Source organism: Hemitrygon akajei, chromosome 4, assembly GCF_048418815.1.
Source record: "Hemitrygon akajei chromosome 4, sHemAka1.3, whole genome shotgun sequence".
Taxonomy (NCBI): Eukaryota; Metazoa; Chordata; class Chondrichthyes; order Myliobatiformes; family Dasyatidae; genus Hemitrygon; species Hemitrygon akajei.
Window position 1 is genome coordinate 75698356 of NC_133127.1, and position 14351 is coordinate 75712706.

Below are 14351 nucleotides of genomic sequence, written 5' to 3' on the forward strand. Positions count from 1 at the left end.
CTGAAGGTTGGAAAAAACCCGCCGGGTAACTGTTTCATTCAATCTCTATCTCTCTCTCTCTATCAAAAGTGCACCACCGCGACACCCCAAAAGACGGCAGCTGGTGGAACTGCAGTGAACGCAAGAGACTTTTAGATATACAGCGGACAATATATACCTTACCCCTAGACAACGATAGAGCTTATTTCTTATTGATTAGTACTATCCCTGCGCTTTAGATTAAGTATTGACGACGTATGTTATCTGAATGTTTGTATTAACCTTACTTTTGTGCCCCTTTATAAATAAAAACGTTTAAAAATGGTACCATCAGACTTCAGCGGACCTCTCTATCTTTGCTGGTAAGTGATCCAGTTACGGGATACATAACAGTATACAGTCATTTGGCCTGGTTGAATTAATGCACATTACATGCCATATTACTTTTAAAAAATCATTATACCCATGCTTTTTCACTTTTCAACTGTAGACGGAGGACCAGATAGCAGCACACACAATGTTAAAAATTGCGTGTGGTTAGTTGTGTTGTCCCAAGCGAGGGAGTCACAACACAAAGGAACTTACCACTTTCTTTGGTCCAGTCTCCTGCATTGAAGAAATTCCCTGTCTTTTTAAATAGTCTTCAATCTTCTCTTCATCCATAGAATCCACTGGAATGCTTCTCCACAATTTCTGAAATTCTACAAATAGACTTGATGTATTATACAGAGATTTTATTCCTAGTTGTTAATGAAAAGAATGAATTGAACGGGCAGAATCACCCAACAGACAGCTATTAATTTCGTTAATAATAAGATACTGTTCTTCAAAATACCCCCAGCAAGCTCTTGTGGAAACCTTGAAAGGTTTCTGTCTCGTATATACGCTGGATTGAACGAATATGATGGCATAAAAGGAGCAAAACATTTTTTAAAAATTTTAAGCGACTCAAAAATAAAACAATTTTAAAATAGTCAACAAGCCAATAGAAATTTGAAATAAATTCTTGTAAAGATTTTAAAAATTGTTAAAACAAATAACCCAACTAAAATTTGTCTAACAAACTCTATGACAGCCCTTTGCAACTATTCCTTTTACAACCAACAGAAGAACATCTCTTGTGCTTTAAGATCCAAAGCAAATTTGAATGTCATGTTCATAATGAAATTGATAGGCAATTAGGCAATTCCCTCATGGAAGTCGACGTTGATTCTTGGATTGCCCTGAGTTGCTAATTGACGAATATACTATTATGGTTGAATTGGAAGTAGTTTATCATTGTTGTATATACCATGGTACAGTGAAAAACTTGCCTTACTGCTCATACAGATCAAATTATTGAGCTAGTACCAGGTAAGACAATAATAGAATGCAGAGAGAAGTGCAACAGCTACAGAGAAAGTGTAGTGCAGGTAGACAAGGTGCAAGATCATAACAAGGTTGTTTGTGGGATCAGGAGTCCATCTTATTATACCAGGCAACCATTCAATAGTCTTGTAACAGTGGAGTGGAAGCCTTGAGCCTGGTGGTACATGCTTATGCCAAACAGGAGAGGAGAGGAGAGAGAATGCCCAGGGTGGATGGCATCTTTGATCATGTCGGCTGCTTTACTGAGGCAGTGAGAAGTACAGGGAGTCCATGGAGGGGAGGCTGGCTTCTGAGATGCACTCAACTGAGTCCAGAACTTTGCAGTTCCTTCCAGTCCTGGGCAGAACAGTTGCCATACTGTGAAGCATCGAGACAGGATGCTTTCTATGCTGCATTGACAAAAATTGGTCAACAGGGTCATGCCAAATTTCTATAGCCTCTTGAGGAAGAAGTGTTGGTTGAGCCTTCTTGGCCATAGCATCTACATAGTTGGACCAGAAAAAGTTAATGGTGATGTAGGAACTTAAAGCTCTGAATCTTCTCAACCTCAACATTGTTGATGTAGATAGGAGGATGTGCACTGCCCCTTTCTGTGTTGCTAACATTGAGCAAAAGGTTGTTGTCATGACACCGTGTTACTATGTTTTCTATCCCATTTCTGTATTTTGACTCATTAAATTTGAAACCCACAAAAATATGGAGTTTTAGCAATGGTGGTGCCTTCCTTACTCGGAGATACATTTCCAATCTCATTGTTGGACTAAAATATGGTCCAAAATACTTCCTGTGAGTAACTCTGTTTTGGTTTATGAACAGCTTTTACATTAATAAAAGAAAACACTACCAGGTACAAAAATAACAACGTAACATCTTGAATTTCTAAATCTACCACCTCGTTTATTTCACTGGTAAACTGGAATACAAGGAAGCCTCCATCATTTAGAGTTGTTAAAGTGCCTTTGGCTATTTAAATCCATTTCCTCCAGTACAATTGCTAAAATCTACAAGGGAAATCCCTGATCTCGTCACACCTCTTGCATAGTTTCCACCACTGACAGCTAAACATAGGAGAGTGCTGGTGAATAAAGTCTTGCCATAATCAAATTGAGCTTTGCTAACATCCCTTCTGAAATTCTGTGCAGATTATTTCTTCATTAGCAGATTACCAAAAGCAGAGTACAAGCACACATTACAAAAGGTGATTAGATAAACAAAAGATAATCTTACTGAAACTCACCATTTGGTTAATATTGCCCTCTTCCCAAATATTGTTTTCCAACTTATTTGAATATCTGCAATCACCATTCACCCTTAACCCCAATGATCTTGAAAATTACCTTGCCACCACAAACTCCCTGCCACGAGGACAAATGAGAGGTCCTTGCCCATCAGTTCCTCATTTTAACATCTGCATCCCCTCAAATTTAGCTTATAGCCACGTCAGATCTTTATCAAAGCCACAAGTCACCACTGTGACAATTAAGATAAAATCAATCTTCTAAATTTATCTGCAGCCCATTACACAATTGACCATTTCATTTCTTTCCAGATCTTTCATCTAATATCCTACTGGATGGTACCACTGTTATATCATTGAAACAGAGTCCACTACAATAGTTCCCTTTCCAATCCTGCACTATAATTGCTCCACTCCTGCACCATAACTATCAAAATCCCTCTGTTTCTACCTCTTAGCAATGTCATTTGAAGGTATTATCTCTTGTACTCCATTTCTTAAACATCTCCTTCAATCACTCCACTGCCTCAAATTTATCACGCCATTTAGCTGAAGTGTGACATGAGCAAAACAGAAAATTCCTGCCTAAATAGAGAGTAAAGTCATTGTCATTGAGGTACAGCACAGAGATAGAGCCTCAGCCCATCCAGTCTGTGCTGATCATTAACCACTCAATTAACAGTAATCCTACATCAATCCCACTTTTCATTCTCTCCACATTGTCATTAATTTCCCCCAGACTCTGCATTTCATCTGCATATTAGGGACAATTTACAGTGGTAAATTAACTAACTAATCTGCACACCTTTGGGAGGTAGGAAGAAACCAGTAAACCAGATGAAATCCACTCAGATGAACAAACAGCACCCAAGATTGGGATTGCACCCAGGTCTCCGACACTGAGAGACAGAAATAATACCATCTGCACCACCCTACCACTCACTGTTTTCATCTGGACCACTAACCCAACCAGCAGTGCAACATTCTTACCAGACTGTCCAAACCTGAGCCAGAACACTCACACCCTTGGAGTTTGATGCAAAACTGATTTTTCTTTACATTTCCATAACCAAAACTACACAGTTCTATAACATTTCCCATTCTACCCTTGCATAGCTTTTCAGCCGCTGATAGCTTCAACCACGCCTTTGCTCCCTCTAGACTTGACTGTCAACTACTGACCAGCCATCTTCTATTTGTGCTCAACCAAAATCATATTTCTCATCTCACTTGTTCATTTCTGATCTACACTTGTTTCAAGCCCTACAATACACTTCTAAAATTTTTATCTTTGTTGGATCAATAGTCTCACCCCAAACCTTCTTACCTCTGAAAACTTTCCCAGCTTTACAAACTTTCTGCATCTCTGCACCCCTCAATTTCAGGTGCTTTCAGCCTCCTGAATATCACAACGGCACTACAGCCAATCATACACTGTGTGTAGAGTGCAAACTCCAAAATACCTTCTATATCTCATCCCCTAAGTCTTCCATAAATGTCTTTCTACGGTTTATTGTCAACTTGTTTAATCATACTCCCATTAAATAATTTAGTACTTTAGGTTAGAGATCTCACATATGCAAACTTCTGTAACTTTTACTCTTGAGGCCATCTGTTTATCTAAAATAACTTGTTTATTAAAATCACATTAAAATTGTTGCAATACGTAGTGACATTTTGTATTACTAGGTACTGAAATAAAACTGGACCAATGACTGAGAAGTGCATTTGTTTCAAAATAAAACAGCTTACCTTCATCTATCGTGAACTGGCAACTTTTGTCATTATAAAAGAGAATCTTCTTTTTATCAGGTCGTGTTACAAACACAATTTGGTCTCCCAATACCTACAGAGGTACACATATGCATGTTACCCAAAATTCTTACATTAAAATAAAAACATGCCAGTTGAGTTCTACTAATTTGATAATTCATAATATACCTGTTCTTAAATAATGCTCAACGGTCTGGAGATACTGAAAGGAATCTGAAAAAACAAGCCTTGTGAACTTCATCCTTGAGCCTCAAAGTGGCTTGGGAACTACACAGTGCATTGCCTTGGTTCCCCAAGTTCCGAGAAGTATCCATTTGATTGAAAAAAACACAAATGTGACTCCTTTATTCAAAAAAGGAGAATGGAAGTAAAAAAATAACTTACTTATTATTAAAAGTTTAAAGAAAAAATCAAAGGAATTAGGCAATATCATTTTGAAAATAATTGAAAATTTGGCATATTAAAGGTTTCTGCTTAAAAATGATCATAGTGTAGAAGGTAGCATATTGGCAAGAAGAGAAGATTGGTTGGCTAATGGAAAACAAACTAGACATTAATGGGTCTTTTTCTGGTAGGCCACTGGATTTGTAAAGGGATGCCAAGTTTCTACATTTATATAAATTAACAGAGTATCGTGCAAAATTCTTAGACACGTTAGATTTTTTATATAAATTTTGTTTTAGATTTTTTTGTCATCTGCTTTAGTGTATCAGTAGAAAAGAGCAAATTCTAGATATCCATACATTCATTTTCCAAAAAATTAAATCTTGCAGAGAATTTTTTGTATTTCATTAAGGTAACAAATTAAATAATAGACCACGTTTCAAAATAAAAACTTAATTTGTAGGTACACAGCCCAGTGCTTGATTAAACAAAGATAACAAACAGATGTAGAAGGAATCAAATTGGGTGAAGGACAACCAAAGTAAAAGGTGAGGGTGTGGCAGAAGTGACAGCTTAACCTTCAAATCATTCATTCTTACACCATGGCAAGAGTGAGAATAGCAACAAGACAAGGTGGTCATCCTGCATCAGCAAGGTCTTCTGAAGAGGCACAAAGAAACGAACAAAATTGAGGACCAAAAACGCAGTGCACAGGAATGGAAACTGAGTGCAGCAGACGAGAAGGATGCACCAAACTGATGTCCCTTCTGCTATCCAGCACAGAAGCCCAGCACTGCTATCAGCTCCGAACTCACAGAAACCACTGGAACCCAATTACACCCCTCTACAATCTAGAGAAGTAATGTCAGAAGTAATCTTCATGGAAGAGTGCTGCCAAAAAGCCATTCCTCTGAAGAGGAAACAAAGCCAAGAGACTCACCTATGCACAGAAACACAAAGACTGGGGTGATAAACAATGGCAGCAAGTGCTCTGGGCTGACGGGTCAAAATTTGACATTTTTGGCTCAAACAGGAGGCAGTTTATCCGTTGAAGAGCTGAAGAGCACTACATGGATGAGTATCTGCAGTCAACAGTGAAGCACGGTAGAAGTTCCGTGCAGGTTTGGGATTGTATTTCTGCAAATGAAATTGGTGATCTGGTTAGAATTAATGGAATCATGGCTTCCTCAGAGCCCTGATCTGAACATCGATGCCTGGGACCTGGCGAGACAGCCAAATTCTGCAGAAGAATTGTGGCGAGTTCTCGGAGATGCCTGGAACAACCTACTAGCCAATTTTCTTATAAAACTGCACGACAGTGAACCCAAGAGAATTGATGCAGTTTTAAAGGCAAAGGTTTTTAATTTAGAAGATTTTCATTTCATTATTTTTGAAAGCATTTTCACTTTGCAGAATTTTTTTTCACATGTGCCAAAGACTTTTGCATGCACTAGAGAAAAGACTGCTATATTTGCTGATGACACAAAGCTAAGTAAGCAGGGTAAACTGTGACAAAAACCTACAGAATCATAGACAGGTTAAGTGACGATTCACACAGATACCTTTATAGCTTTCTGTGCATTGGGTAGTCCTTCCTCTATGTCTTCTAAGAGGATCCCTCCCAAACCCCGCTGATCATGCTTGTCCAAAAGCCTTAAGAGAGCTTTTTTATCTCTCAAGTTGTACTTGGGTTTAAAGGCATATTTTCCATCTGTCACATCAATTTTTGGGTTGTTTATAAGTGCCTGTGAAAAAGCAGAGAGATGTAACAGAATAAAAAACTTTAAGGAAATACATCTATTGCACCAATATGTCTGTTTCTTGAAAGTCAGGACAAAGTAAATGTCTCTCAGGTCATTAATATTACTACCGCGTATGATAATTACAGAGATTTAGAGCTCTGGGCTCTATCAGCTAATAACAGAATCTGTATCAGATTAATCATGTTCAAATTAGGAATATAAAATTAGTAGTTTTAATATATAGTAGATACTGTCACAATGCTGGCTCTTCACCAAGCTTAGATGTATGGGATGGTTTACCTCTATTGAATCTTCACTTCTATCACAACTACTCATTTATATAAAGCTATCCCAGCTATAAAGTTACCAATGTTCACAGAAACTCATCAGATTCATTAGTTTTGGTTTTAAGATAAGGAATTAGCCAAAAAGCCAGTTGTTGCACCGAACTCTCACATCAAAACCAGAGTAAGAATAAATCCAGATGGACATCTACCATTTACTAGTCACCAGATTAGGGCATCAAACACAGTTAACCCTTTACTTTCACCTCATTAAAAGGCAGGTCCCCAGGATTCATCCAGTTCAGTCACTTGATGATGGACATGGAGATAACAAGGGACGTTTAATAAAGTGTCCTGATTCATCAGCAGAAGGACACAGGTGGGAGGTACTCTACAAGCAGCATTCTTAATTCTTGCTTAATGTGATGTTACAATCCTTCATGGGGGTTGAGGACTCAATGCTATTCACTACTAACTGTAGCATCACCTCTGCTGACTCCTCCCTATCATTCAGCCAAGATATGCCTAGGTATTATGATGGATAGATGAGGGACTAGGGCTGAAATTTACAATTACGTGAGTAACTACTGGCTAATTTGGGAGGTATAGCTTGGAACATTAGCATACCTCTGCCTTTCATATTCTGTTTCACTTTGTAGCGTAACCCTAAAAACTAGAAAAACAAGTTGCTCTACAGACCAAATTAAAGACACCATCATCAACAGTAATTTCTATTCTCATGGTGCCTGGGTGCCTTATCACAACAGTTACAAGAGGAAATGACATACATTTCACCAAATAGGAAAGTTTTGAGGAGGAAAAAGGTAATAAATTCAGACAAAATCTTATTGCCTTGACAGCTAGAACCAGAATTTAAGAAACTGAGGTATCCTGAGGAATTGCCTGACTAGAAGTAATGATGTGGATTGATCAAGGTGGGGAGTATTTAATTTCTGACATCACACGTCAATTAAAGACCACTTTCTCTATCACATACAACAGAATACCACTGCAGAGTCCTCTCTCACCCATTTGTTCCTAACCTGCCTATCACATTCACGATCAACATCGTGCCATTGTCCATACTCCCACTGAGCTAGGCACACGTCATGCCATCACTTCGTTGAGCAACACACACAAAATGCTGGAGGAATTCAGCAGGGCAAGCAGCATCAATGGAGGGGAATAAACAGTCGACATTTCAGGCCAAGACCCTTCTTCAGACCTGCTGAAAGGTCTCAGCCTGAAACTTCGACTCTTTATTCCACTCCATTGATGCTGCCTGACCTGCTGAGTTCCTCCAGCATTGTGTGTGTTGCTCAGGATTTCCATCATCTGTAGAATCTCATCTCTGTCACTTACTTGAATTCCTTTCCATTCATCACCATTCCCAATCCACATTTCTTTTTTTGCCACTGGGGTAGAAAAAAAACTCGCTTCAGCTATTTTAACAGTTTGAAAATCTCTTCTCTTTGGACTTTTAGCTCCATTCTCTGCCTTTTCTGTAGCTTCCAAACTTCCCAATCCCAAAATAGCCTTTATTTTTGATATTCTAATCCTCATTAAAACCAGTCTCCAATTATCCCCCTTACAATTCTTGTCCAAATTCTACCAAAAACACACAAGTTCACATGCACGCCTCACTGCCACCTTAATCAACTCATGGTATTGCTTATCTAACAAGTGGTATTTGATGAGCAACATTTCCTCTAACTAAATGTAGTAACTTTAAAGCCTTTGTTTATAGCCTCAGCCTAACCTCTCCACTTCTCTTACATCATCTAAGACTCTCTTTAAAATCCTGCTTTGAACAAGCAATTGGCTCCCTATATTGTTTGGCGCCAAATGTTATTCAGTAATAGCAATGACAAAAACATGAATTCTATTATTGCTACAAGTACAGAAATCACTAAAATAAAATGACAAGGTAACCAAAATTGAAAAAAACTCTCATCTCAAGGAGTGGAAAATATGAAGTGATGGCTATGCTGGTTAGATTCCACTCCGAGTAATGTTTGTTTCTGTGCTCCATAACTCATGAAGAATTTGCTACCCTGGAATGGTTGCAGCTTAAATTTAACTGAAGGATATCAAAGATAGATAAATTTAGCTCCGAGGACCACTTGCAGAGACTAATTTCATTATTTCCTGAGTTTAGAAGATCGGGCTAATTTAACTGAGATGCGCAAGATGTCTAAAAGACTTGATAGCTTAGAGTAGTTTCACTTCACTCTTCCCTGGTGGCTAACACAGAGGACAGAAGCAAAGTGGTTAGCTCATTATTTTACTGTACCAGCAACCCGGGTTCATTTCGCACTGCTGCCTATAAGGAGTTTGTACGTTCTCCCCGTGACATGGGTTTCCCCCAGATGCTCCGATTTCCCCCCACAATCCAAGGATGTACGGTTGGTAGGCTAATTGATCATTACAAATTGTCTCGTCACTAGGCCAAGGTTAAATCAGGGGTTGTCAGATGGCCTACTCTGCACTGTATCTCAACAAATAAACAGTCGTCCATGCTTAATTTAATTTTTTACTATTTTTATTAAAATTAGAGTTGAGTCATTCAAAGATGATATGAAAAACATCTTTCTAAAAAATTATTTGTTCAAAAAACTTGCTTTGAAAAATATAATTAACATTTCTGTTAAGGTATGGAAGATTGTTAAGGTCTTTTACAGCCACAAACTAACTAAACAGCAAAACAGGTTCGAGAAATTGAAATTTCTGTATCTGCCTGTTCCTGAATTTAATCTCATCCTCAGACTCAAGCAGGTAATCTAGATTTTAGCATTCAAGAACTGCTCTGTAGGGTAAGATATCTTTTCAAATAAACTCCAAATGCTCTTTCAAATGGATGCAAGATTCCAAAACACAAAAGCAAGATTGATAACATCTGGCCAATATTTATCTTTCAAACATAATATGGTTATCTGTGTTTTTTCTTATTGCTGACAACCCCTTTGAGAGCAAATTAGCTGCTGTTTCACTCTAATATTGACTACATTTTAATTAGCAAAGTGGTTATAAACTCCTTTTGAATATCTAAATGCTATGAAAAAAGCTTTATAAGTTCAGGTAATTTTGTCTTCTATTTCACTTGCAATGTTCAATGTCACAGTTGCACAGATTGGTAAAGATCACAGTCCCCAACTAGTTGTACAAGTGCCTCACCTCTGTCATTAACCATTGTTTCTGCCTCATGCCAATGTCCAAGAGTTTAGTCTCATCCAGAATTTCATCCAAGGTCAGTGGATGGGTATCTCCACGCTGGTGGCGTGTCTGCATAAAAATAAATAATTTAAATAACAATACACTTATCCAATACCTTTTTCACACCAAAACATCAAACCCATCCCTCAGATCTCAGGAGCAATATCAAAAAGAGATATGTCACAGGTCTTGGCTATAAGGTTGAGTTTAAAGAACAACTTTATGGATGAAAAAGATAGAAAGGCAGAAGTTTTAGGATTGGAAGTTTAGAGTCTATGGCCTCTACAGCTGAATCCTGGTTGCCAACGAAGGAGTGTTTAAATCTGGGAATGGACAAGTCATTAGACTTGGAGGAGTGCTGGTAACTAGGACTGGAATATATTCATTAACAGCAATTACCAGTGTTTAGACTTCAAGTGAAAAAATAATCCAAAACAACTATTGACCCATGTCTTAAAATTAAGTCTTGATTGTTGTCTTCTTACTAGTAATAATCTGATTTCTAACCTCATTTACCTCTCCGAACTTTTTGAATGTTGTTACCTTCCATATTTCTGACCATCTTTTGGGAAACTCCATTCAGATTTCAGATCACACCATGAGACTGAAACAATGTTAGAAATGCACTGTATTCTCCCTCCTTGTGCTTTTCTTCCCCCACTTGATATGACTCAGGCCATTACCCATTTACAAATGGGTTTTGTTTTTGCAGATGTCCATAAGTTGATTTTGTCCATAAGCTGGAAGATGGACAAAATCACTAGATACAACCATACTTCAATGGTATTGTAATGAATGGTGCTGATTAAGGCCAGTTAAGATTGAATTTATTTCTCATCTTCCCCTACCTAATTACAAGAGTCCTGTGCTCAGTGGCTAGTTGATGAGCTTGTACGAGTGTATGTTACATTGTTTGATAGAGTATCATTGCACAAGTGTATCAACTGAAGTGATTCACTGTCAGTTTCCAAAACAACTTTCTTAACTGGCCTCCCACAACGAAACTAGTTGCCTTTCTACTTAAAAGACAATAACATTTGATTATTGTAGGGAGGTCTCTAGTATTCAGGTAATTTTTTTTCAAGACTGATTTGCATTTGAATTTAATATTTATGGAAGTGTTTTTGATTGTATGGAGTGCCTGTGTTTGTAATCTGAGGACGACCTCTCGTTTTTCCCCGTGCCTTTATTATGCTGGACACCACTTTTTCTTTCTCTCACATCTTTTTCTACAGTTAAACAAAAGTAAAATAAGCAAATGCTTAAGATCTAAACCCAAATTCTTTGCCACAGGTAATGGTGGAGGTCAAGTCTTTATGTATGCTTAAGGCAGACGTTGATAGGTTCTTGATTGGTCAGGGCATGAAGGCTTATGTGGAGAAGGCAGGAGATTGGGGCTGAGAGGGAAATGGATCAGACATGATGAAATGGAGGAGCAGACTTGATGGGCCAAATGGCCTAATTCTGCTCCTATATCTTATGATCTAAAATGGTAAAACATTCGGACATACTAGTTACAACAACAGTTAATGTCTCTTCATTAGATCTTCCCAAGCGCTGCCACCTTCACTTACCATTATTTCTCCCAATTTTTGCAGCCTCTTACAACCCACTCTTTCTGCCCCCTTTACTTTGGTCTGTAATTTGTGATACTGTATCAGTTATCCTTGCCCATAGGTCAGGATTCCACTATTAAATCAAGACGTATAAAAAAGCTGGATGCACTCAGCAGGTCGGGCAGCATCCGTTGAAAGGAGCAGTCAACGTTTTGGGCCAAGACCCTTCGTCAGGACTAAAGAAGGAGGGGGCAGGGGCCCTATAAAGAAGGTGGGGGGGGGGGGGAGGGTGGAATGTGCCAGGTGAAAAACCAATCAGAGGAAAGATCAAGGAGTGGGGGGAGGGGATAGGCCAGAGAGGTGAAGAAGGAATCTAAGGGGAAAGCACTATAGGTAGTAGAAGGCAGAATCATGAGAGAGGTGATAGGCAGCTAGAAGAGGAGACAGAGTAGAGGTGGGATGGCGAAGGGAGAGGGAGGGAATTACCGTAAGTTGGAGAATTCAATGTTCATACCAAGGGGCTGGAGACTACCCAGACGGTATATGAGATGTTGTTCCTCCAACCGAAGTTTGGCCTCATCATGGCAGTAGAGGAGGCCATGTATGGACATAATTCCACTATTAAATGACTGTCACTCTACCTTCATTATTTCCTTAACAATCTTGGACAAGACCTTTGGCCATATTTTTATTATCTTTTTTATCTCTATATCCAATAAGTACATTTAGTGTCAGAATTGTTAACAACATACAATCTGAAATTCTTTTTCATCGCAAACATCCATGAAAACAGAGAGGTACCCCAAAGAATAAATGGCAGTTAAATGTTAGCATCCCAAAGCCTCCCCCCAGCTCCCCCTCCCGCACACTAACAGCAGTAAGGCAATGACCCCCCCACCAGCAAAAAAAAAGTATCAACGCCCTCCACCAAGCACTTAAGCACGCAGCAAAGCATCAGTAAAGACATAGACTTGCAGTATCCCAAAGAAGACTCCGCCCCCAGCTACGGGAGACTCGACTTGCGATTCAGCCTGCTCATCTACACTCTACTCCTCCCGGAAAGTCTGGACAAGTCTGGACAGTCCACACACCCCACCACCACCACCTGGGGTCCCAACAGTACCAGGCAGTTACACTGCTGTTACGTCAACACTAGTCTGAACTAAAACAAAGTCCGCGCCTGCCGTTTTATCAAATCTCCACCCCACAATTGTAACTTTGCCCACAGCTTTAACAATACTTAAAAGTTGAATTATCAATTCATCAGGAGTACGAATATCTTCCCCATTCAACATGCACACATTTGTTACCTGTAACCTCGTGGATACACACTGCCACTCAACCCTGGCAGCATCCATACCCACGTATCGAAATTGCTTTACCAGACAATAGTTCAGCACAGACTTAAACACACAACCCATTAGTTCAATGCTTAGGGCAATCGCACAGCATCCAACGAAATGAATCCCAGAGGAGCCCCCACAACTGCGACCCTCAGGTTTTGTTGGCTGTGTAGGTCCAGGGAAGACAATCTCTGGCCCTGCCAAACGTATGAGATTGAGGTGCAAAACCTCCTGTTTCTGTGGATGCTGCGTGATGTGTTCCAAACAGTGCCACGAAATAACAGACAGTATACCATGTGCAATTAAACGATTTAGCGTTATAATTCTTAATCTGACTGAAGGGTAAAGAAGAACAAAAAAGAAAAGGGCCCATTTTAATGAAAGTCTAAAGTGCACAAGTTGGAGCTCAGTTTCCCTTCTGTATAATAATTACATAATAAATACCTAATCAATACCCAATGAGAAAAAAAAACATCTAAAATGCAAATATTATACAGTGACAAGCATTAGACAGGAGAAATAAACTGAAATACTTGTGTATTTTTGCGATGTTAGACAAGCCCAAGAACTGTTTCCACCTGCGGGGAGTGAGAATAAAGGGAGAGAGTGTAGATACAAGTGTTGTGAGAAAGCAGCCCATCCCGTGAGATCCAACCGAAACTTAGCTACCGCAAGCTAGACTTGCTGACATAGCTTCTGTAAAAGTGTAGAACCTTAAAAATATTCAATACCCATTTTAATGTAAAATCAGAAATGCTAACTATCAACCCTGGGAGTAATAGATAAATGCAAATTACCTTCATGTAATTCACTATTTTAGCAAGAACTCCAAATTTGTACCCAGTGCTTCCTGGAAGTGCCCTGTATGATAAAGGTCCATTTTCTGAAAAAAAAAATACAATACATTTATATAAAATGGAAATGTATTAAAAAAATTTCATTGCTAATTTATAAAATTACTTTGGAACTGTCAACTTTTGCTCTTTGGGAGTTTTTTATTGAGAATAATTTCAGTAAATCTGTAAACACTGCAATCAGTACTGAAGCAATCCAGAAGGAAATCTCAACCTGTATTAACAAAGGGACAGAGTTTCAAAGCACTTTTACATTCAAGATCCTTCTACTTCAAAAAAATTCACTTGGAATCACAGGCCCTTTGGTCTACCACATATGTGCCATCCATCTACACCAATACCATTTACTACCACTTCTTGGTCTATGGTAGACCAACAATTCAACAATTCAAGTTGTTCATACAGATAAAGGATTAAATGTTGAAGTCTATCTTCCTCCATCATCTTCATAGGCAGTGCTTTCTGAAACTTTGGGTGAAAATTTTTTCCCTCAGATTTCTTTTAACCTTTCACCTTAAATCTATGTTCTCTAGTTATATCAAATCAAGTTTAATTATCACTCAAGCCATACATAGATACAGGTGAAACAAACAACGTGCCACCGGGGTCAAGGTGAAA

General features: G+C 38.8%; 1 protein-coding gene across 1 annotated transcript in view; it reads right to left on the reverse strand.

Annotated features, from left to right (window-relative positions):
* The window catches only part of gtf2e2 (general transcription factor IIE, polypeptide 2, beta), a 31660-nt gene that overhangs the window by 3626 nt on the left and 13683 nt on the right, over positions 1–14351 (reverse strand). The window contains exons 3-7 of the mRNA XM_073042878.1: positions 13677–13762; positions 9942–10049; positions 6304–6486; positions 4337–4430; positions 565–680 (exon numbers count right to left, since the gene is read on the reverse strand). Coding sequence (XP_072898979.1) covers positions 565–680; positions 4337–4430; positions 6304–6486; positions 9942–10049; positions 13677–13762 — 587 coding nt within the window. The remainder of the gene's footprint in view (positions 1–564; positions 681–4336; positions 4431–6303; positions 6487–9941; positions 10050–13676; positions 13763–14351) is intronic.